The 22,458-nt window shown below is 35.0% G+C and overlaps 1 protein-coding gene across 13 annotated transcripts in view; it reads left to right on the plus strand.

Annotated features, from left to right (window-relative positions):
- Positions 1 to 22,458, plus strand: part of bves — a 215,797-nt gene that overhangs the window by 155,490 nt on the left and 37,849 nt on the right. For 12 of the 13 annotated variants that reach the window (XM_067786196.1, XM_067786197.1, XM_067786201.1 and 9 more), the window contains 2 exons: positions 10,389 to 10,491; positions 10,729 to 10,878. In XM_067786196.1, the coding sequence (XP_067642297.1) occupies positions 10,389 to 10,491; positions 10,729 to 10,878 (253 nt within the window). The remainder of the gene's footprint in view (positions 1 to 10,388; positions 10,492 to 10,728; positions 10,879 to 22,458) is intronic. The other variant, XM_067786202.1, reaches the window with a different exon arrangement.

The raw sequence follows: 22,458 nt of genomic DNA on the forward strand, positions 1-22,458 counted from the left end.
TCCACCCATAGAACTAAGGCCCACTCCCTTTTATAATAGTCATTAACACCTTTCATTTGATACCCATATCGTACAAATTAATTCTAGAGTCACCCTTGGTCCACCTTTATGGCGATATCTCGAAAAGGCGTCCACCTATAGAACTAAGGCCCACTCCCTTTTATAATACTCATTAAAACCTTTCATTTGATACCCATATCGTACAAATTAATTTTAGAGTCACCCCTGGTCCACCTTTATGGCGATATCTCGAAAAGGCGTCCACCTATAGAACTAAGGCCCACTCCCTTTTATAATACTCATTAACACCTTTCATTTGATACCCATATCGTACAAATTAATTCTAGAGTCACCCCTGGTCCACCTTTATGGCGATATCTCGAAAAGGCGTCCACCTATAGAACTAAGGCCCACTCCCTTTTATAATACTCATTAAAACCTTTCATTTGATACCCATATCGTACAAATTAATTTTAGAGTCACCCCTGGTCCACCTTTATGGCAATATCTCGAAAAGGCGTCCACCTATAGAACTAAGGCCCACTCCCTTTTATAATACTCATTAGCACCTTTCATTTGATACCCATATCGTACAAATTAATTCTAGAGTCACCCCTGGTCCACCTTTATGGCGATATCTCGAAAAGGCGTCCACCTATAGAACTAAGGCCCACTCCCTTTTATAATACTCATTAAAACCTTTCATTTGATACCCATATCGTACAAATTAATTTTAGAGTCACCCCTGGTCCACCTTTATGGCGATATCTCGAAAAGGCGTCCACCTATAGAACTAAGGCCCACTCCCTTTTATAATACTCATTAACACCTTTCATTTGATACCCATATCGTACAAATTAATTCTAGAGTCACCCCTGGTCCACCTTTATGGCGATATCTCGAAAAGGCGTCCACCTATAGAACTAAGGCCCACTCCCTTTTATAATACTCATTAACACCTTTCATTTGATACCCATATCGTACAAATTAATTCTAGAGTCACCCCTGGTCCACCTTTATGGCAATATCTCGAAAAGGCGTCCACCCATAGAACTAAGGCCCACCCACTTTTAAAATACTCATTAACACCTTTCATTTGATACCCATATTGTACAAACGCATTCTAGAGTCATCCCTGGTCCACCTTTATGGCGATATCTCGAAAAGGCGTCCACCCATAGAACTAAGGCCCACTCCCTTTTAAAATACTCATTAACACCTTTTATTTGGTACCCATATCGTACAAACTAATTCTAGAGTCACCGCTGGTCCACCTTTATAACGATATCCCGAAAAGGCGTCCACCTATAGAACTAAGGCCCACTCCCTTTTAAAATACTCATTAACACCTTTCATTTGATACCCATATCGTACAAACAAATTCTAGAGTCACCCCTGGTCCACCTTTATGGCAATATCTCGAAAAGGCGTCAACCCATAGAACTAAGGCCCACTCCATTTTAAAACACTCATTAACACCTTTCGTTTGATACCCATATCGTACAAACGCATTCTAGAGTCACCCCTGGTCCACCTTTATAACGATATCCCGAAAAGGCGTCCACATATATAACTAAGGCCCACTCCTTTTTAAAATACTCATTAACACCTTTCATTTGATACCAATATTGTACAAATAAATTCCAGAGTCACCCCTGGTCCACCTTTATGGCGATATGTCGAAAAGGCGTCCACCTATAGAACTAAGCCCCACTCCGTTTTAAAATACTGATTAACACCTTTCATTTGATACCCATATCGTACAAACAAATTCTAGAGTCACCCATGGTCCACCTGTATGGCGATATCTCGAAAAGCCGTCCACCTATAGAACTAAGGCCCACTCCGTTTTAAAATACTGATTAACACCTTTCATTTGATACCCATATCGTACAAACAAATTCTAGAGTCAGCCCTGGTCCACCTTTATGGCGATATCTCGAAAAGGTTTCCACCTATAGAACTATGGCCCACTCCCTCTTAAAATACTCTTTAATACCTGCCATTTGATACGCATGTCATACAAACACATTCCAGGGTTACCCGAGGTTTATTTTCCTATATGGTGATTTTCCCTTATTTTGTCTCCATAGCTCTCAACTGAGTATGTAATGTTCGGTTACACCCGAACTTAGTCTTCCTTACTTGTTATTTATCCATATATAGGACTGCTAGTCGCTCTAATTCTAACAAGCTAACAGAAGCGTGTACTACGCAGAAGGACATCACCGTGGCGGTAGCCACGGTTATACCACACACCCGGACTTGGCATGGCGTAGCCCAGGGTTATTTTTTATAAGCGCGGCCGAAGGCCGCCTATGCAGAAAGTTGGTATGGATTATTAGCCTTTTTTGGTCGCGGCGATTTTAAACCTAATTTGAATTTATTCCACACATAAAATGGGGATTTTGTGTTGGGGATTATGAATTTGCGGATTTTGATTTTGGGGATTTTGATTTTGGGGATCTTGATTTGGGGATTTTGTTTTGGGGATTTTGATTTTGGGGATAACGTGGTAGACCCTAACTTACGGGTTTAGATACATTTTAAACACCTAGGCCCCTGGGATCCGAGTATCTCTCGAATATGTACAATATGGATACCAATGACGAGGGCTTTAACAAAAAAATAAATTTTGTGGGATATCGCACGGTTTATTGCAAATAGATGCATATCAAAAATTTCATATTTCGATATTTCTGGTGAGATTATGAAAATGTATGTATGTAGAATACTTGAAGAGCCAAAATTGACGCCGCAGCTATCGTTGCATAAAATTTATTTAGTAAAACTGTTTTAAAAAATAATACTTCATTTGTGTTTTTCCAAAAAATATAAATTTTGGGTTACTTCTGTTTACAATAATGTTAATCAGGGGTACCGCCAAATATGTTTTTAAGATACAAGTATCAAACGGAAGGTATTCACAGTTGTCCGAACAGATGATGATCTATATTTCAATATATTTCTTTAGGAGCTATTGATCTAAATGTGGCAAAGGATATGAGTATAATGTGTTTTTACAATCAACAAGCATCAAACGAAATATCTGACAGCCGGTATTATCAGAGGATGGTTTTTATTGCAATATACTCATAGCCTCTACCAGATAATCAATTTAATATTATTCCGTTATTGGTGTAAGCATGGAGTCCCATATTGCTTCGTGTATGAAAATACTTTTTTTTTTAAAGAAATTTTTAATTTATCAAACATTTTGGGTAAATTTTATTTAACTCGACATGGACAACGCAACACTGTTTCGATTATGCTTTATGAATCTCTTCAAAATTATTGCGCCGCTGTATGTCAAAAATATTGCGCGGCGGCGGCGGCGCGTTACTATATTTTCTACTCTTTTAAGACTGTCTAGGCCATTTATTGTTCATATCGAAAACTGGACCGATATGGTTGAAAGGGGTGCTAACCGTTCAAAAGTTATTTGAGAAAACAGGCGTTTTCAATGCCAGCTTAACATTCACCAAGTTATTAAAACAAAACACTTGAAGAAAAGTTATATAATAAATTTAAATGCTCACTTCGCATAACTTTTTAAAAAATTAATTAAAATAGATCAATGAATTTAAATAAAATGTCCCAAAATGTCGCACATATTTTCAAATTGTCCTCAAGTTGTTAAAAAAGCAAGTTACGCGAAAGGTTCCGAATTTTATATCCCGATTGGCTGAAAGAATAAGCGAAATCAGTGATGCAAAATCCTTTAGTAGGCTCGAATGATTTAAATTCTCCTTTGAAATGATTCTCAGCGCACACTTAAGTTGCCTCAATCTTCAACACGCATGAGAAGGGTTTGAAAAATTACTTTATTTGCTTAACTATAAAATAGCGTCTGAAATTTTAATTTTGATTTTCAAACTTCATCATTCAACACCCAAGTCTCCCGGTTCGACATTTCCTAAAGTTGGCGACCCTATCCCCAACTAATCCCTTGGAGTGAATCACATTAGATATAGCCTATCTACCATGTTTAAATATACCAACACGCGGCGGCTCCTGTTACAAATGTGAATACGTAGGCACATTTTTTAACCAGGTTAGGCTTTGTTCTTCGCAAGAACACTCAAAGTCGTGAAGCAAAAGCTTTCTCAAGACATTCGAAGAAATGAACGGATGTTCTACTACCCTAACGTAAGGGATAGTCGAACTAGTCTGAAAACTGAAGGCGGTCATCCATAATGAGCTCTTATATCATAAGGTCGGAAACGAAGACTATTGAAGTCAATGTATCGAACACAAACGCCTGCAAATTATGGTCTACATTTTAAAACTTTTATCCACGGTCCTTGTAAAGTTTAAATTATATAGATGCGCCAAGGATTATACGATTTTCAGTCATGTATTACCCAATGATATCCACTTAGACTGCTTATGATTTCGAGGGCGGCATTCTTGGCCTAATAGTTACTCCCTAACGTTTCAAGGTGTTTTTTAGTGTAGTTTGGAAGCATAGCGCGACAAAAACATCCGCTAGAAAATCTTCCGAGCTACACCTAGAACTTCTAGGAAAGTGACGTAAACGAAGGTATGAGTTCGAAGTCGCAGTCCTATAACTTCTATGCTGGCATATGGTATAAGGGCCAGGATGCGTGGTAGCGACTGGTGGTCGGGATTGCTACTGTTCGTACGTCGGGAATTGTAGCTCCTAGAAACAGCCGAAAAAACTGAAGGTGCCATTTGGCGCGATCAACATTAAGCCAGCATTGACTCTAATCGTTAAAACTGTGCCACGAGAGTCATGACTATTAGTAAATAATTGATAGCACCGTACGTCGCCTCTGTGCGTGACCAGCATGTAGCCACATATGATTTAAAGAAATCGTGCCATTAGAGTTAGCCCAGAACTGCTCCTTCGGTGAAACTACGCTACAAAAGTGTGACCATTCTAAGTATTTCTCCCTCTCTTCGCAAGGGGCATCTACCGAAAGTTGTTGATAAATTTGAGGCAAAAACCGAAGATCGAAAATCAATTCCCTTAAATGCTTATATACAAAACCTTTGCAAATATATTTTTTTTAAATTTTCGCTTTACAAGCCTCCCAGATACTCATCCACAAGTTAATGATATTGTTCCATATCGTCAAACATACCATTGACGTCAGCAGTATATTTCCATATTCATTAGTTATGGACAATGTGATACTCTGAAGTCCAGCCATTCAATTCAGAAGTTTACTCCAATCACTTTATCGGCGCTCCGGCAACGCCGCCTCCGCCGGTATATAATAGAGCCCATGCCTCCGCCGGTATATAATAGAGCCCATGCCTCCGCCGCCCATTAAGTGACCGGCGTAAACCTCTAGTATGTATGTATGTATGTAGCGGAATCTTTGAGCATAATTTTCACCAACTTGCAGAAGTTTGACTAATTTGAAACTTTGCACAATTATCAAGGACCGATGACAATGCAATAATTTGCTGGTGGGGTGACATTAGCTCAAAGGACATGAAGTCAATTGACCTTATGACCACTTCAAATGACCATAGGTTTATTTGGAACTTTGCACACGAATCAAAGACCGATGACAACTCAATAATTTAATTGTATGGTGACATGAGGTACACGATCGGGTACCGTATACTTGATATGAGCACCGTATCGATACCTTGCATTCAATATCGTGTCCCTACAAACTAACATCGGGCAAATGTATGTTGCTTGCCCACCGATAGCAAAATTTATTTTTACCAAGTACCGGGTACAAGCTAGTTTAGAATAAAATGAATGAGAGCATTATCTCGTTGAAGCTACTAAATGTTAACGCTGTCAATAAGCTGTGATTATCGCAAATGTGTTTTTTTGCCAAGCTAAAGAATCGCATAAAATTGATAAAAATGTAGATGGATGCGTTCGCGCATATAAAGTTCATTAACTTATGTAAAATCGTTGTAAACATGCTCCGTGATATTCCCTTTTATCATTTCTTGGACAACAGGAAAGGCCGTACGTGAAGAAATGTCCAAGTTATGGCAAAGTCGACGATGAAAGTAAAATAAACGCAAAACCATTTTTTTTTGTTTGTTCACATAAATTTTGTTGCTAAACCACGAGACATGCAAATACATAAATTATGAGAAACTAAGTTAAGAGTTTTGTAAAATTATGGGCTCGAATACGAGCTCAGGGCCTTAACAATAATTTTATGTCTTTTGAGCACTATGCTGTGTGTGTTGTTTTCTCCAATTAACTGTAAGGATTTTCTGTCCAATAAACCAATTTTTTGTGAACAAAATTTATGGCTGTAGGACAGAAAAATTTGAAAGTTCACTTGAGAAAGTGGCCCTGAAAGTTTTAGTTGCATTTAATTTGCAAGTTAAGATGTTCATGCATTCAAATTTTGGTCAAGTCGACCCAATCACAATCAGGAAACTTGTACATTCATGCTTCTAGTGTTTACGGACAGACGGACAGACATGGCTAAATGAATTTCTTTTTTCGCCCAGATCATTTTCATATATAGACTCTATATCTATCTCAATTAGTTTATGCCGTTACTGGGTACCGTTATGCGAACAAAATTAATTAACTCTGCGAACTCTGCTCAGCTGAGTATAAAAAGACAGGCTATATAATAACCTGGGTCGATTTGTATGGACGAAAGTTAACCGATAACGCGCCATCGATTTTTCGATAGGACTTGGGCTCAGGAAAAAAAGTTCCACTACGCATACCCAAAAAAATAATTTTCGAGCCTGTGAAGTTTCATTTTTTTTACTTTTTTCGGCATTGATTTTTAGGTTTTTTTCATGACCTACTAAAAAATTTTCATATGTAAAAATATATATATATTTTTTTTCAAAAAACTGTTATCGACAACGTTTTTAGCGGTCATTTTTGGGTCGGACAGGGTATACATGAAAATTTTACAATCAAATGAAAATTTTTTAGTAGGCCATGAAAAAAACCTTAAAAATCAAAGTCGAAAAAAAGTAAAAAAAAATTAAATTTCGCAGGGTCGAAAATTATTTTTTGGGTATGCGTAGTGGAACCTTTTTTCCTGAGCCCAAATCCTATCGAAAAATCGATGGCGCGATATCGGTTAATAAATCGACCCAGTCTACTATACAATTTTTGTGATTGTAGTAGCATAAGTGTGACGAGAAAAAAGTTTTAATTTAGGTACATTCGAATATTAAATACAAAAGCAAAAACATTTAAACTACAATATATCGGCACCCTGATCTTTGTGAGTGACCCAGCCCGCAGAAGCAATATAGAAGTATTACGTACATATTGTAACGAATTTTGGGAAATCCTTGTTATTATACACCTTCTGCAAACGTTCGAATCGCTCAATTGTCGTATAAATTACTCCAATATTCAGTAATGCAAAATGGGCTTTATTAGACTACTTTGAGAGTACTTCACAATAACACTTATACTTCACAAATAATTGCGTGTTTAAATCAAACTGATCATTCCTCAGCTTGCGCTGCTTTTATACTCTTTGTTGCCTCGTCATCATATTTCTCCAAAGGTCTAGACGTTTCACCTTCTAGAATCTCCTGCTTGGTTACCAGCGATATACATGTATATTTGTAGGTTATGCGTTTCTCATAGTCATATTCGTGTGTATGTGTGAGTAACTACTTCGGCTGATGACTACATGTGTGTGTGTGAGATATCTCTTCGTCGCCTTCTATGTATGTGTATAAATTATGATTTATGTGTTCATGTACACTAGTGTGGCTTGCTTTAATGTTTTTGTTGTTGCGTGATTATTTACTAACAGCCTAGTGATGTCAACATTCTCCACAATATGTATTTGTATGCCGGTGATATATTATTTCATTTATCATAATATTGTTTTATATCGAAACAACACGAGAACTAATACATTATGCTATACATACTAATAATTCTAGCAACTATTTTGGTAAAGGTGTGTTCACCGTTTGTGTCGAGACAATTTTTGTTGAAGAATTTATGTATGTTTGTTGTATATGCGTTTCGCTGATTAGTTCCTTTTACTTCCTTTATGCTAGTCTCGTTTGATGTTTTCCTTTTCCATACAAAATTGGAGAATCGTATTAGGTTGTAATATTTAGGATAAAGGAGTTTTCTAGATGGGACAGGGATCGAAATATTTAGATATATTAAAAAGTTCATTTATAATTTTGGAATCTTCCGAATGATTTTTAAATAACTGTTCACTGAGCTTGAAATATGAAACTTTACACATAGTTCAGGTCACCTTGCCAATGCAACGAAAGGAGAAAACAAGAAGAAGATAAAATTTTTTTATTACACTCTTTATATAAATGGACCAGAAAAAAACGAAGAATGTCTGTTTTAACTAAGCCATAATCTTGTTCAACTATAGTATACAAATTTTAATATAACCACTATTATTGTTTTATTTAATGTTTATTAGCAACAAGTTCAACAAGGTTATGTTTTCTGGTCCATTTATATAAAGGAAGTAATTAAACATTTTTGATTTTCTTTTTGTTATTATTCTTTTACAGAGCTCATAGCCCTGTATGTAAGCGTAATTTTACACTGGAATTTAATTATTTTAGTACATTTTAAGATTACCGTTAAAATAACATCTAAAAGTGTTAAGATTTAAAAAGGCTGGAAGGGATTGAAAGTGCCTGCAAAAAGCGATTTTTTTTAATAAAAATACCAGCTGTTGCTGTTTGTCGGTAAGCACCTTGGAAGATCGAATGTAATTTGTACGTAAATAACAATGTCGACTTGCTTCAAAAATCATTTTTCTGAAACAAGGGTGCAAAAACCAGACAGCTATCAAAACTCTTGGGAAATATTTGGTTACACTTAAGTTTTTTTTTTTTAAGTTTTTATTACTTTCCGTAAAGTGGCTTGCAAAATATAAAAAAATATTTTTGAAACAAATATTTTTGTTTTTAATTTCAGACGATTTTACCCGAAAAAGCTCTTATTCTGCTCTTTCGTATATATCACAGTTTTAGCGTTTTTTAGAAGAAAAGAGACAAAAATTCAAACTTCTATATCTTTTGATCAAATAATTTCTTCGAAAAAAAAGAAGTTAAACATTGATTTGGATCGCCATTACCTTCAAAATATTCAAAAATCTTTTTTGACAGTTCATTATGACCGATATAACGAGAACTTGATTCGTTTTTTATATGGAAGAAAATGAAACACATCTTTAGAAAAACATTACACTGCGTGACAGTAAAAGATATATTCTTTGCGAGTCATACCTCAAATTGTAGGTCTAGTCAAGTACACAAAAGCGGATGTATATTGGAACGATTCCGTCATCCCTTGTCAAATTTGGTTTGGATACAAACCGGTTTCGGCATTGTGCCATCATCAGTGTCGATTTTCGTTCGGCATATTTAGAATTTGAAATACACCCTCAAAATCTCGTTTCTCCCCTCCTTTTGAAAAGCTGCCCAGCCCTTAAACAGTCTCTGAAAATCTTGTTTAATAAGTCACTGTTATCTGGAACATTCATTGATAAATGGAAAGCTACTTCCAAAACTCCCATTCTAAAAAGTGGTAAGAAAAATGATGTTGGAAACTATAGGCCTTTGTTCATGGTGCAGTAAATCCCGTTTATCTTTAAAATCGTTAAATGCTGCAAAATGACTTTCACGAAATTTTTGCCTTCTTCCGCCGAATTCTGAGATAGGGCGTTTTGACACACATTCTGAAATAGCGCCTTTTTGAAATATTTTGAGTTTTTGCACAGGTAGGCGAGATAGGGGGATATTCTACTGAGCAGTCGATATATTGGATCAATTTAAAAGGAGTACCCAGCCGATTCTGTTTTTTTAGGTTTATGTTTTGTTTAGTTTTCTTACACATAGAAATTTTACATACACAGATTCCGGATTCTTAGACAATACTGCTCTGTACATAGTATTAAACAAATTGTTAAGAAAGGTATTATTGAAAATGAAAAAGTGGTGCAAAAATTTTAATTTTCGACATATTGTAAAAATTTCTATGACACTCCTTTCGGATGACATATGTATAAGTTTTGTTCGTAGACTTAGCAGAAATAAAGTTATATCTAAGCCAAAATGTTGGAATTTATTAGTGCAAGTTGATGTATGTCTCTCAAAAAGTATATTCATTTCGTTTTATTTTGTCACATGGTGTTATTGAAAATCAACAGACAATCGAAATTGTTCAACGGTTCACCTTTAAATATTAAATTTGAAACGGGCTATATAATGACTTACTATATTTAGGTCGGGGCGTATGAGCAGCATTTGTGTACTAGAACATGAGTATGCGTATATTTCCTTAGGCTTTACCAGAATATAAAACGCCTAAAAACCTTCCGAAAATCCCATAAAATTTGAGAATCATATTTTGATTTTTATGTTTGTCTGCTCAGATAGCAATTATTTTATGTCTAACTTTTCAGATTGGTTGTATCACAAAATCAAAGAGCCTTGCACATAGTGTTTCCCCATCAGTTCCTAGATTCGCCTGAATGGTTTGGTGTATCCACAGACGATTATTTTCAGGTATGTATATATTTACCTAATATCATGAATGGACATCATATTTGTACATACGTGCATATGAATGTTAAGATCTATGTAGAAATGTATTCACATATGTAGATGAAATTCTGAGTTTACTTATAGAATAACCTTTTATGTTATTATTTAATTGCGTTTGTGTTTTCCTTACTCATAAACATTTCTATCAAAAAAAATTGTGAATAATATTGACGTTTGATATAACAATTTAAACATCAGGTGTCTATAATGGCTATGGAGGAATCACGCGTTCTTATTTGGCATCGTGACAAGTTAAAATTGTCTATAATGGCCGAACCGTTTCTGCAATCTGTTTTTGATCACATTTTGGGACGCGATGTCGTCAAAAAACTAATGCAAGTAACGCAGGTTAGTAATGTGTATATATGTATGTATCCTATACCCAAATTCATAATGAGGCTATTAGAGTGCGAAAGTGGTGTAACCCACAATTTATTTTGGTTACGGTTCTGGTCAAAGATACATTAATTATGTTAGTACCTTTAATACCACCTTTACGGTATCTATAAATATATTACGCTAGCACATTGTACTTGCATAGGACATAAAAAGCCAAATAGAAAAGAAAGAATGGTTCAAGCGCAACATTTTTTTTTAGTCTGGGGTAACTCCATTTTTGCGCTGATAGCCTTTTATGTAAGCTATTCAAAATTGACATGTTTAACCGTTCATGGTATTTCTTAACCTTTTTCATATCTATTAGATGTTTAGAAAAGTTTTGAAAATTTTGAAACTGTGCCACCCATTGATTATAAATTTAACATAGCGCTATTTTTAAGTTGTTTTTGAAATCGTCTGCTGTTTTTAAGCATTTCCACTGTTGGTACGGGACATATTGTGCACCTTAACTAAATTCAAACTATAAGTTTTTCAGGCAAACTGGAAATTTTTTGCCGTTTGCTAATATTACTCGAAATTTGCATATTCCAGGTAGAGGGCCCGCATTACGTTTTACGATACATGACCGTGGTCAATACTCATTTTTTAAACCTCAATGGGCACTTTCAGTGACCACAAGTGTTGAACGATTGTTGAGTGTTTATTTTCGGAACGCACCGTTAAGTGTTTTTTATCTACTCAACGCTTGCGATTTAACGTCCAATCACTGCTCATATTTTTTATACTCAGTTGAGCAGAGCTCACAGAGTATATTAACTTTGATTGGATAACGGTTGGTTGTACAGGTATAAAGGAATCGAGATAGATATAGACTTCCATATATCAAAATCATCAGTATCGAAAAAAAATTCGATTGAGCCATGTCCGTCCGTCCGTTAACACGATATCTTGAGTAAATTTTGAAGTATCTTGATGAAATTTGGTATGTAGGTTCCTGGGCACTCATCCCAGATCGTTATTTAAAATTAACGATATCGGACTATAACCACGCCCACTTTTTCAATATCGAAAATTTCGAAACATTGAAAAAGTGCGATAATTCATTACCAAATACGGACAAAGCGATGAAACTTGGTAGTTGAGTTGAACTTATGACGCAGAATAGAAAACTAGTAAAATTTTGGACAATGGGCGTGGCACCGCCCACTTTTAAAAGAAGGTAATTTAGAAGTTTTGCAAGCTGTAATTTGGCAGTCGTTGAAGATATCATGATGAAATTTGGCAGCAACGTTACTCTTATTACTATATGTATGCTTAATAAAAATTAGCAAAATCGGAGAACGACCACGCCCACTTTTTAAAAAAAAATTTTTTTTAAGTCAAATTTTAAAAGAAAAGTTAATATCTTTACAGTATATAAGTAAATTATGTCAACATTCAACTCCAGTAATGATATGGTGCAACAAAATACAAAAATAAAAGAAATTTTCAAAATGGGAGTGGCTCCGCCCTTTTTCATTTAATTTGTCTAGGATACTTTTAATGCCATATGTCGAACAAAACATTACCAATCCTTGTGAAATTTGGTAGAGGCTTAGATTCTAGGACGATAACTGTTTTCTGTGAAAAAGGGCGAAATCGGTTGAAGCCACGCCCATTTTTTATACACAGTCGACGGTCCGTCCTTCCGCTCGGCCGTTAACACGATAAGCAAAAATCGATATCTATATCTTTACTAAACTCAGTTCACGTACTTATCTGAACTTACTTTGTATTGGTAAAAAAAATGGCCGAAATCGGACTATGACCACGCCCACTTTTTCGATATCGAAAATTACTAAAAATGAAAAAAATGCCATAATATACCAAATACGAAAAAAGGGATGAAACATGGTAATTGGATTGGTCTATTGACGCAAAATATAACTTTAGAAAAAACTTTGTAAAATGGGTGTGACACCTACCATATTAAGTAGAAGAAAATGAAAAAGTTCTGCAGGGCGAAATCAGGGGCCCGAAACTAGCGGTACCCGACAGAAGATGTTCTGGGTCACCCTGGTCCACATTTTGGTCGATATCTCGAAAACGCCTTCACATATACAACTAAGGGCTACTCCCTTTTAAAACCCTCCTTAATACTTTTAATTTGATACCCATATCGTACAAACACATTCTAGAGTCACCCCGATATATCGAAAAAGCATCCACCTATAGAACTAAGGCCCACTCCCCTTTAAAATACTCATTATCACCTTTCGTTTGATACCCATATCGTACAAACAAATTCTAGATTCAGCCCTGGTCCACCTTTATGGCGATATCTCGAAAAGGCGTCCTCCCATAGAACTAAGGCCCACTCCGTTTTAAAACACTCATCAGCACCTTTCGTTTGATACTCATATTGTACAAACGCATTCTAGAGTCACCCCTGGTCCACGTTTATGGCGATATCTCGAAAAGGCGTCCACTTATAGATTTAAGGCCCACTCCCTTTTAAAATACTCATTAACACCTTTCATTTGATACCCATATCGTACAAAAAAATTCTAGAGTCACCCCTGGTCCACCTTTATGGCGATATCTCGAAAAGGCGTCCTCCTATAGAACTTAGGCCCACTCCCTTTTAAAATACTCATTAACACTTTCATTTCATACCCATATCGTACAAAAAAATTCTAGAGTCACCACTGGTCCACCTTTATGGCGATATCTCGAAAAGGCGTCCACCCATAGATCTAAGGCCCACTCCCTTTTAAAATACTCATTAACACCTTTCGTTTGATACACATATTGTACAAACGCATTCTAGAGTCACCCCTGGTCCACCTTTATGGCGATTTCTCGAAAAGGCGTCCTCCTATAGAACTTGGGCCCATTCCCTTTTAAAATACTCATTAACATCTTTCATTTGATACCCATATCGTACAAACAAATTCTTGAGTCACCCCTGGTCCACCTTTATGGCGATATCTCGAAAAGGCGTCCTCCTATAGAACTTAGGCCCACTCCCTTTTAAAATACTCATTAACAACTTTCATTTGATACCTGTATCGTACAAACAAATTCTAGAGTCAGCCCTGGTCCACCGTTATGGCGATATCCCTAAATGGCGTCCATCTATAGAATTATGGCCCACTCCCTCTTAAAATACTCTTTAATACCTTCCATTTGATACACATGTCATACAAACACATTCCAGTGTTACCCTAGGTTCATTTTACTACGAGGTGTTTTTCCCTTATTTTGTTTGTTTCCATAGCTCTCAACTGAGTATGTAATGTTCGGTTACACCGGAACTTAGCCTTCCTTACTTGTTTTTCGCTACATTCGCTCACCGTGTTTATTCGGCTATTCGGCATTTCTTTAACATTTTAAAGTGTTGGTTATAAATACAAACTTTCCTCTTAATATTGTAGTGAAGTGTAAAAAAATAATTTAAAAGTTCATTTCCTTAAAGTTAAAAGATAATTATTTCGTTTGGAAGTTGGCTCAACTCGCCATTCAGAGAACAAATTTTTTATTTTCAATTTCTAAAAGTTCAACCCTGTTTAAAATACATACATATCGTTAGCTTCATGTGAAAATGTGCTAAGTCACTTTTTTGGAAAAATTTTATTTTAATGCAGTTTTAAAACTGAATTCAAAATACATCGATCACAAAAAAAAAATATTATAATTTTTTATTTTTACGTGCTGTGGGCAATGATGTGTAAATGTGCTAAGTCGGCAGCTACTAAGTCAACCTGTCAATAATATCAATCTGAATTACTAGTCATTTCTTTGTGCGTGCATTTTATTTATTTATTTAATTCATTCAGTCTAAAAGTACATGCTTTGTTGTTGTTGTATTAACGATAAAGACACTCCCCGAAGGCTTTGGAGAGTGTTACCGATGTTGATGGTCTTTTTCCGGATATAGATCCGGTACGTTCCGGTAACAAAGCACTATTAAGGTACTAGCCGACCATCTCGGGAACGATTTATATGACCACATTAAACCTTATAGGCCACCCCGCCCTCCCCACCCCCTAGTTCCATGAGGAATTTGGGTCGCCAGAGCCTCGGCTGTCAATTAAACAGGATTCGCCACGGTTACGTAAGGTTGACAATTGGGTTGGAGAAGGTATATATTGCGTTGGGTTGCGAACACAACCCCTTGAAATTGCGGTGACCATAATCTACTTCAATTCTTACATGTCGATAAACTACATGCTTTCTTACAGACTAGTTTAAAATAGAAAACAGTTCAAGCTTAAATTTATATAAGCTGTTATTAAAATTAATAACACTACTGAATCGATTTGCTTGATGTATAGTCCAAGTTATAGGTTCATTCATAGCATAATTCGTTTTATGAGTTATTTCGATAAATAGTCTATTATGCCGAATCACACAGTGGAATATATGGAATGAACAAATTAGATAATTCAGAGCAATTCGTGCTAAAGTTTATTACATTATAGGCAAGCATGAGTGAGATAAAATTTCTTCTGTAATGCAAAGCCTGAAGAGCAAGCAATTTGTATGTTACGTCTACTTAACCCAACCATTGCAACAAATTTTGAAACAACGAAATCAATCTGACTAGAAAAAGAGAGTTTGGAGTCAAAAATTACACCCAAGTTTTTACTCTCTTGACAATGATTAAGAGATTTAGCATTTAGTTTATAGATAAAGTATGTGGCAGTTGTCTTTATGGAACAAAACACAACACAGCATTTGTTTGAATTTAAAAATAAATTATTGTCTGCGCACCATCCGGAAAGAGAGTGCGGATCAGAACCGTTAGAAATAGTTTGACGAATAAATAGTATTTTTTTGTGAAATATATAGTTTTAGAGTTATATTTCAATCATTAAAGGGGAGGAGTGATGGGGAAAGATATTGAGTAAAAAGTGCTAAGTCAGGAGAAAAAATTTGTTTTGAGTGCTGAAATTGTGCTAAGTCATAAAATAGCTGCTGGGTTAGCATACATGATTTTTATTTATCTTTTTCAAAGCTTCTACACTCAGAAGTATTGCAACTCAGGTATCCTCATTCACAGTTTTGAAAAAAGGGTTATTTCAAAAGTCATTCATTTTTTTCGTCTCCTGTAAAGTGACTTGGCACATTTTCATATTAAGCTAACGATGTGTATATCAGTAACTGAAATAATAGGGGGACTCATGATAGCATATAAACTTATAAGGTGTAAAATTATATCCATTTACACACGCGGTTATATGAACGCACCTAGTAATACTCTTGATAAACTTGATTGTTTTTCAGCTGTATTATTTCCAAAAAAATTTTTTTGATTGTTATACAAATTAAAAAATGCCAAGATTAAGTGAAAAATCAAAACTAAAACGCATTTATTTGCTGACGTTGGAGATTTCTGATGAAAACGCCTGCTGTAATGTCTGCAAGGTTGCATTCCTTTGAGTTTACCGCGTTTACACAATGAAATGTGCGCGTAAATTTATACAAATCGTGTAAATGATTTTTCATACCAAATTTGACAGCTCCTGCGTAAACTAGATAAATTTATACGTTTACACACTTTATAAGGCATTTATACGGTTACATGAGTCCCCCTAATATAAAAAGCTTGTTTGGCTCTTGCAAAAAAATTAGAAGTACATATCGCTCATTTGCTTCAATAGCGTCATAACTCAAATAACACAATTTTCCAGGAGAGCGATTCAAAGATTTTAACTGCCATATGTTGCGCATATAAAGGCAGATTTTAATTTTTATAACACGTGCTAAATTTTTAACTGATCATGAAGTTTTTTTTATACAACATAGATCATGATATTGGGTACGTTTATATGTTATTAACTCAAAAGTCATGTTTTTTGAGTTATGACGACGTTCCAGAGCGATGAAATGAGCGATTTATATATACGGTTTCGAAAATACATTCGCATTAGAAAAATATGGAAATTAAAATAAGTTATGTAAATGATTGGAAAATGCTTAATCGTATATAATATTTTGTATATGTACATACAGTGACGGACAAAAGTCTACATACATCTCCTATATCCGCTGGATTAAAAGACTAATAAGTAACAACAACAAAATCTAATAACGCATCTGTAAATGTGTTTACACAGACGCATTTTTATATATGTATGTAATACTCCTATATTGCTACGTCCGGCTAAGTACACTTTCAAACATCAGAGTGCCGATATATTGCAATCACAAAAATTTTGTAGGCTGTCTTGTTTTGATATCGAATTCAAAACTCATTCCGAGCATTTTCTATTAGCAATATAGGAGTATTACATGTACTTATGTATGTATGTATGTGTATTTTAAACTTTTCTAATCATAATCGGCGGCCACCGTGGTCGCCTACCACACCATATGCCCTGGGTTCACACCCCGGGCAAAGCAACATCAAAATTATAGAAATAAGGTTTTTCAATTAGAAGAAAATTTTTCTAAGCGGGGTCGTCCCTCGGCAAGCGCTCTGATTGTATTTCTGCCATGAAAAGCTCTCAGTGAAAACTTATCTGCCTTGCAGATGCCGTTCGGAGTCGGCATAACACATGTAGGTCCCGTCCGGCCAATTTGTAGGGAAAATCAAGGGGAGCATGACGCAAATTGGAAGAGAAGCTCGGCCTTAGATCTCTTCAGAGGTTATCGCACCTTACTTTTATTTATTTATTTAGTCTAGACCTGTTAAATTTGAATTAGCATCAGTAATCAATTAATAAAAAAAATAAAAAAAAATAAATGTAAGGCGCGATAACCTCCGAAGAGATCTAAGGCCGAGCTTCTCTTCCAATTTGCGTCGTGCTCCTTTTGATTTTCCCTACAAATTGGCCGGACGGAATCAATTAATTAGATGCCTATTTTAATGGGCAATGATTATTTTAATTGTTTTCCGAAAAAAGCAATTACTAATTGATTACCATTAGAAAAAAATCAAAAAAAAAAAAAAAAATCATGATTTTTTCCGATTATTGAAAAAAATCATAAAAAAAAATTTTTTCGATTATTTTTGATTTTTTTTTGATTTTGTTTTGCTTATTTCTCCGCTTTGTGAAAGAAAAATTTTCCTTATAGTAAATCGTAAGCGCTTATCGGGGCGAACATGAATATATGTATACATGCAACATATAGGGCGAATAGTATATGAGCGTTGATTCAAACATATTCTCCGGTAAGTATACACACATCTGCATATTTTACTACACTCATTTTATAAAATAATGTGGGATCGAAAACGGCGGTTTTTCTAATTACCCAGACAATATGTAAAAAAATGTTGGATTCATAGGTTGGCTTCCAAAAGCTTTCATTTAGCAACGATCCCTTATGGTTTCATTCTTAAGTCTAGCAAATTTTGTATATCCAAAATATATATATTCATTATTTTGGATTACGTTATGGCTATGCACTGATTATTTTGTACATACAAGTACATCGGTGGATGTAACGGTATATCGTGAGCGCTTATCTAGACATATATATACATACCCACCTACAAATTATCGTGTCTATAGATGTTACCGCATATTGTTTTACGACAAAACAATATGCTCAAAAAATATGTATGAGTAATACTACTTAGGTTGATAGCTTCACTTACAACTGGAGCGATCCTCTAAGTTGTCATTCATCATCATGATCAGTTGTCTAACCAAAAGTTGTTATACCCCAGATAAAATTATTAACATATGACCATGTACATTAGGTCGAAACTTGTTTTTTAATTTCTTATGATTACGTCTAGAATCTAAAAAATTTTATGGTTTGCAAAGTGAGCCATATTTTTAGTACTAACAATGGAAATTCCAAACACATTTGTTTGCCTATCATACATTATTTTTTTTTCGACATGGTTGGATATTTTGCAAGTCATGGTTGGACATTTTAAAAGTCTATAACAGCAGTCGGCTGCTAATACGTGTCCTAAAAGACTTAGCTTGACCTCAGTATTAATAATCCGAAGGCGGAAAACAAAAATTTTGAGTCGTTCAAAATATATTAACGAAGAAAAATGCTTATTTATGACAAGGCTCTCTAAATGGGACGAAGAACACTCACATAGTGGCGGTGATATGAAACCAATATAACTAAAATAAAGCGAACAATATGATAAACTTTGATTTACAAAACAATCAGTGCATAGCCATAACTTAATCCAAAATAGCGGATATATTTATTTTAGATACAAAACAAAATTAGCTTTACTTAAGGATGACACCATAATTATTTTATATAATGAATGTAATAATGCGCATGTGTATATACTTACCTGAGAATATGTTTCAATCAACGCTCATATACTATTCCCCTTCAAAAATCGCGAGTACTCCATGCATGCATGTATGGAGTACTCGCTATGGACCAACCGAGTACTCCAAAATTAACCACAATTCATACAAAAAATATGGTCCAATTAACATTGCGATGTCCTAGGACTGGACCATATACTCCAGCTTCGCATTACATCAGAGTAATCCATGGAGTACCCACAGTCCAATAAACATGGTGTAGTGATTACAATCGTTAAAAACGAGCAATGATCGGCTTACAATGTGTTCGTGTAGAAACATGAGTTGGTCCATTGCTGCATTACAGTGGAGTATAATGGTAAGTACTCCAGTGGACCACATGATCCAACGATTTTTGCAGGGTCGCCCTATATGTTGCATGTAGACATTCGCCTCGATAAGCGCTTGCGATTTACCATTGCATCCTAAAATGTACTTATATGCATGCAACAAACGAGAATTTTTCTTTCAACAAAGCGGAAAAATAATCAAAAAAATCAAAAGTAATCATTACTTTTGATTATTTTTGATTTTTTTGATTATTTCTGTTTTTTTTTTTTTTGATTTTTTTTTCAATAATCGGAAAAAATTATGATATTTTTTTTGATTATTTTTTTAATCAATTGAAAAGTAATCATTAAAAATAGAAAATAATGATAAGTAAGCATTAAATGGCGTTTAAAGAAAATAATCAATGGAACGGCTAATCACTACCATTAGTAATCATTATTTAACAGGTCTGATTTAATCATAACAAACTAAAAAATCCTTACATTTAAATTAAACACCAAAGTTATGGGAAAGGAACGTAAAAAAAACGTTTACAAAAGTCTACATAGAGTACACAAATAACATGTTGTAGAATTAACAACTTCACGTAACACTAAAATAATATTGTTTCTTAGTAATTAGTCGGCCCACCATTGACATCAATAACAACTTGAAGCTGTCGTGGCATTATACTGTTCCAAGCTTCTATGACGGTAACAAAACTTTTTGCAGGAAATCCATTCCCTTTTCCCTGTGCACTTTCGCAAACTTCAAGCTAAGTTTACGGGTATTTCCAGAAATAAGAAGGTTTTTTCGTGGTGTTCTGCTGCTAACGCCGTTCTTTGGACTGTTCTTGAATGGACACAATTGCCTGATGAGCTTGCCATATATTCGGCTAACTTTTGAGGAGAATTTTTTGGATTTTTGTCAAAATAAAGCTGATGTATCGCCGAAAATAATGAACCTCATAAGAACATGTGTGATAATAATTTGACAAATGTCGCTTTGTAGCCCCCGTCGTGAATGCAATCAGGCGGTGTATGATCACACGAAGAGTTGGTTAATAGCTTGCATCAACTCCTATACAACATATGCTCGCACAGGCGCATTCCTTCGGATTGAAATTTAAGTGTTCTTAGTCCAGTCCACAAGAAAGGCAATTTTCATTCGAACTAAATGTAATTTTACTTTGCATACTAATAGAAAGGTCGTAATTCGTAATTTAAAAGTTTGGTTAAAAAGAACGAATCTCAGACAGCCTGTCAATAAGGCCGTATCTGAGCGAAGGCGGACAAAAAATTACCACCTTTAAAATAAAAAAAAATTATTTTAGGTATTAATGAGCTTAACACCGGTAAATAATAATTGTTATTCAATTGTTATTTTTGTTTATTGGGAAAAACTGAAAAGAAGGACACATTTACTGGCATATTGCAATGGTACCATTTCGAAAACCGCCACGTTTTATTTTTTTATTTATTTCAACAGGTTTTACTGGGTATCGAACCATGGTCAAACTGCTGAAATCACAATCGCCTCACCATTGGGCTATTGTGTTGTATTTGCTTTCTTTGCTATTTTCAGTTTTATCCCATTTCACTCTCTAGTACAATTTGAGACATTCTGGCCCATAATCATAGTCGAAATAAAATAGAGTTTTATTGGTTTAAACATGGTTCTAAATTAAATATCATTTTAAGTCTGTTATAGTCCACTTAAATACTACTTTATCTCTAAAAAAAGTATTTTAAATTTAAAATGACATGAGCGCGATTTTAATTTTTTAAAATAGGTTTTAAGTTGGTGGTCTGCTGTCAAAAGTTGCGAGAAATTAAACAATTTGCTATTTAAACGCGATGAACTTAAATGGAAGTGAAAAAAGGCTGCCCCGATAAGCAAATATACGTCAGGAGCTAATTTATTATACCTAGAATGCGTATTAATATGTTTGTGACGAAAATTACACAATCATAAAATGTGCGATGCTGATTTGGCTCCACATATGCGAAATCTTTAATTAAGACTATTCCGCACCACAGGCGTCGATTTTTAATACATGTCAAAAAATTTCGGGAGAGGTGTCAAATGTCGCGGTTTAATTTCGGAAGCCGCAAAGTAATAATTGTACTCTGTCAAGATATTTTTGCAAAGAAAAAAGTTTAAGACTTTCATGTCGTTGATGTGGTTGTAAAATAATTAACTAAAAAGCCGTTTTGCGCTGATAAAATTCTAGGTCACTTCTCTCCTATGGAAAACTATACTAAACTCCCTTTATACATGCTGATTTTGCGAAGACAACCCTAAATTTGATTTAATCTGATTATCATTGAATGTCCTGCATACTTATTAGTATCGATGTTAGAGATATCCGTATTCGGTTTCGGGTTTATTAAATTAAAGCGCTTTAACGGTTAGGGCCACCTAACATTTAAGGTTTGCTTCATTTTGGCCGTCACATCTGTCTTAATGCAAACAACTTTTATTTACAACATTCTTACAAACTATATAAACTATTCAACATGAATACGAGTGTATGAGTGGATAGCCAAGCAACTAGGCTAGGCCTTTGCTTTAAGGAGCCCAAATCTGCTTTAACTACTTATTCGTTTATGTTGCGAGATTTAAATATTTTTTAAGAACGAAATTAAGTAAATTTTCTTTTTTAAATTGACGGCTGATAAAAAACAGCGAATTTTTACAAAACGTTTGCTAATAACTTTTAAATAGAATTGAATGATAATTATCCGCCACCGGATTATAATCAAAACGCGTTTTCAGGTACTTCTTTGACAATTTTTGTGGCATTGTAAGAGTTTTTGTCAAGTTTTTATACGTGGAGTTGAGTAACCACGGTTGTAAGTAACAGGGTGAACTTTTAAAATTTCTTCATAGCGCCTATCAATACATTTTTTTCATACGGATACCCTGTCCATGCTTATTTTAGCTGAAAACTGTGTTTAATATGTCTATGACAGACCAAAATTTTAAATCCCATTTTTAATTTAGGCAAGATTTTAACTAAAGAGTATTTTAGTCAGCGACT

Source organism: Eurosta solidaginis, chromosome 4, assembly GCF_040869045.1.
Source record: "Eurosta solidaginis isolate ZX-2024a chromosome 4, ASM4086904v1, whole genome shotgun sequence".
Lineage (NCBI taxonomy): Eukaryota > Metazoa > Arthropoda > Insecta > Diptera > Tephritidae > Eurosta > Eurosta solidaginis.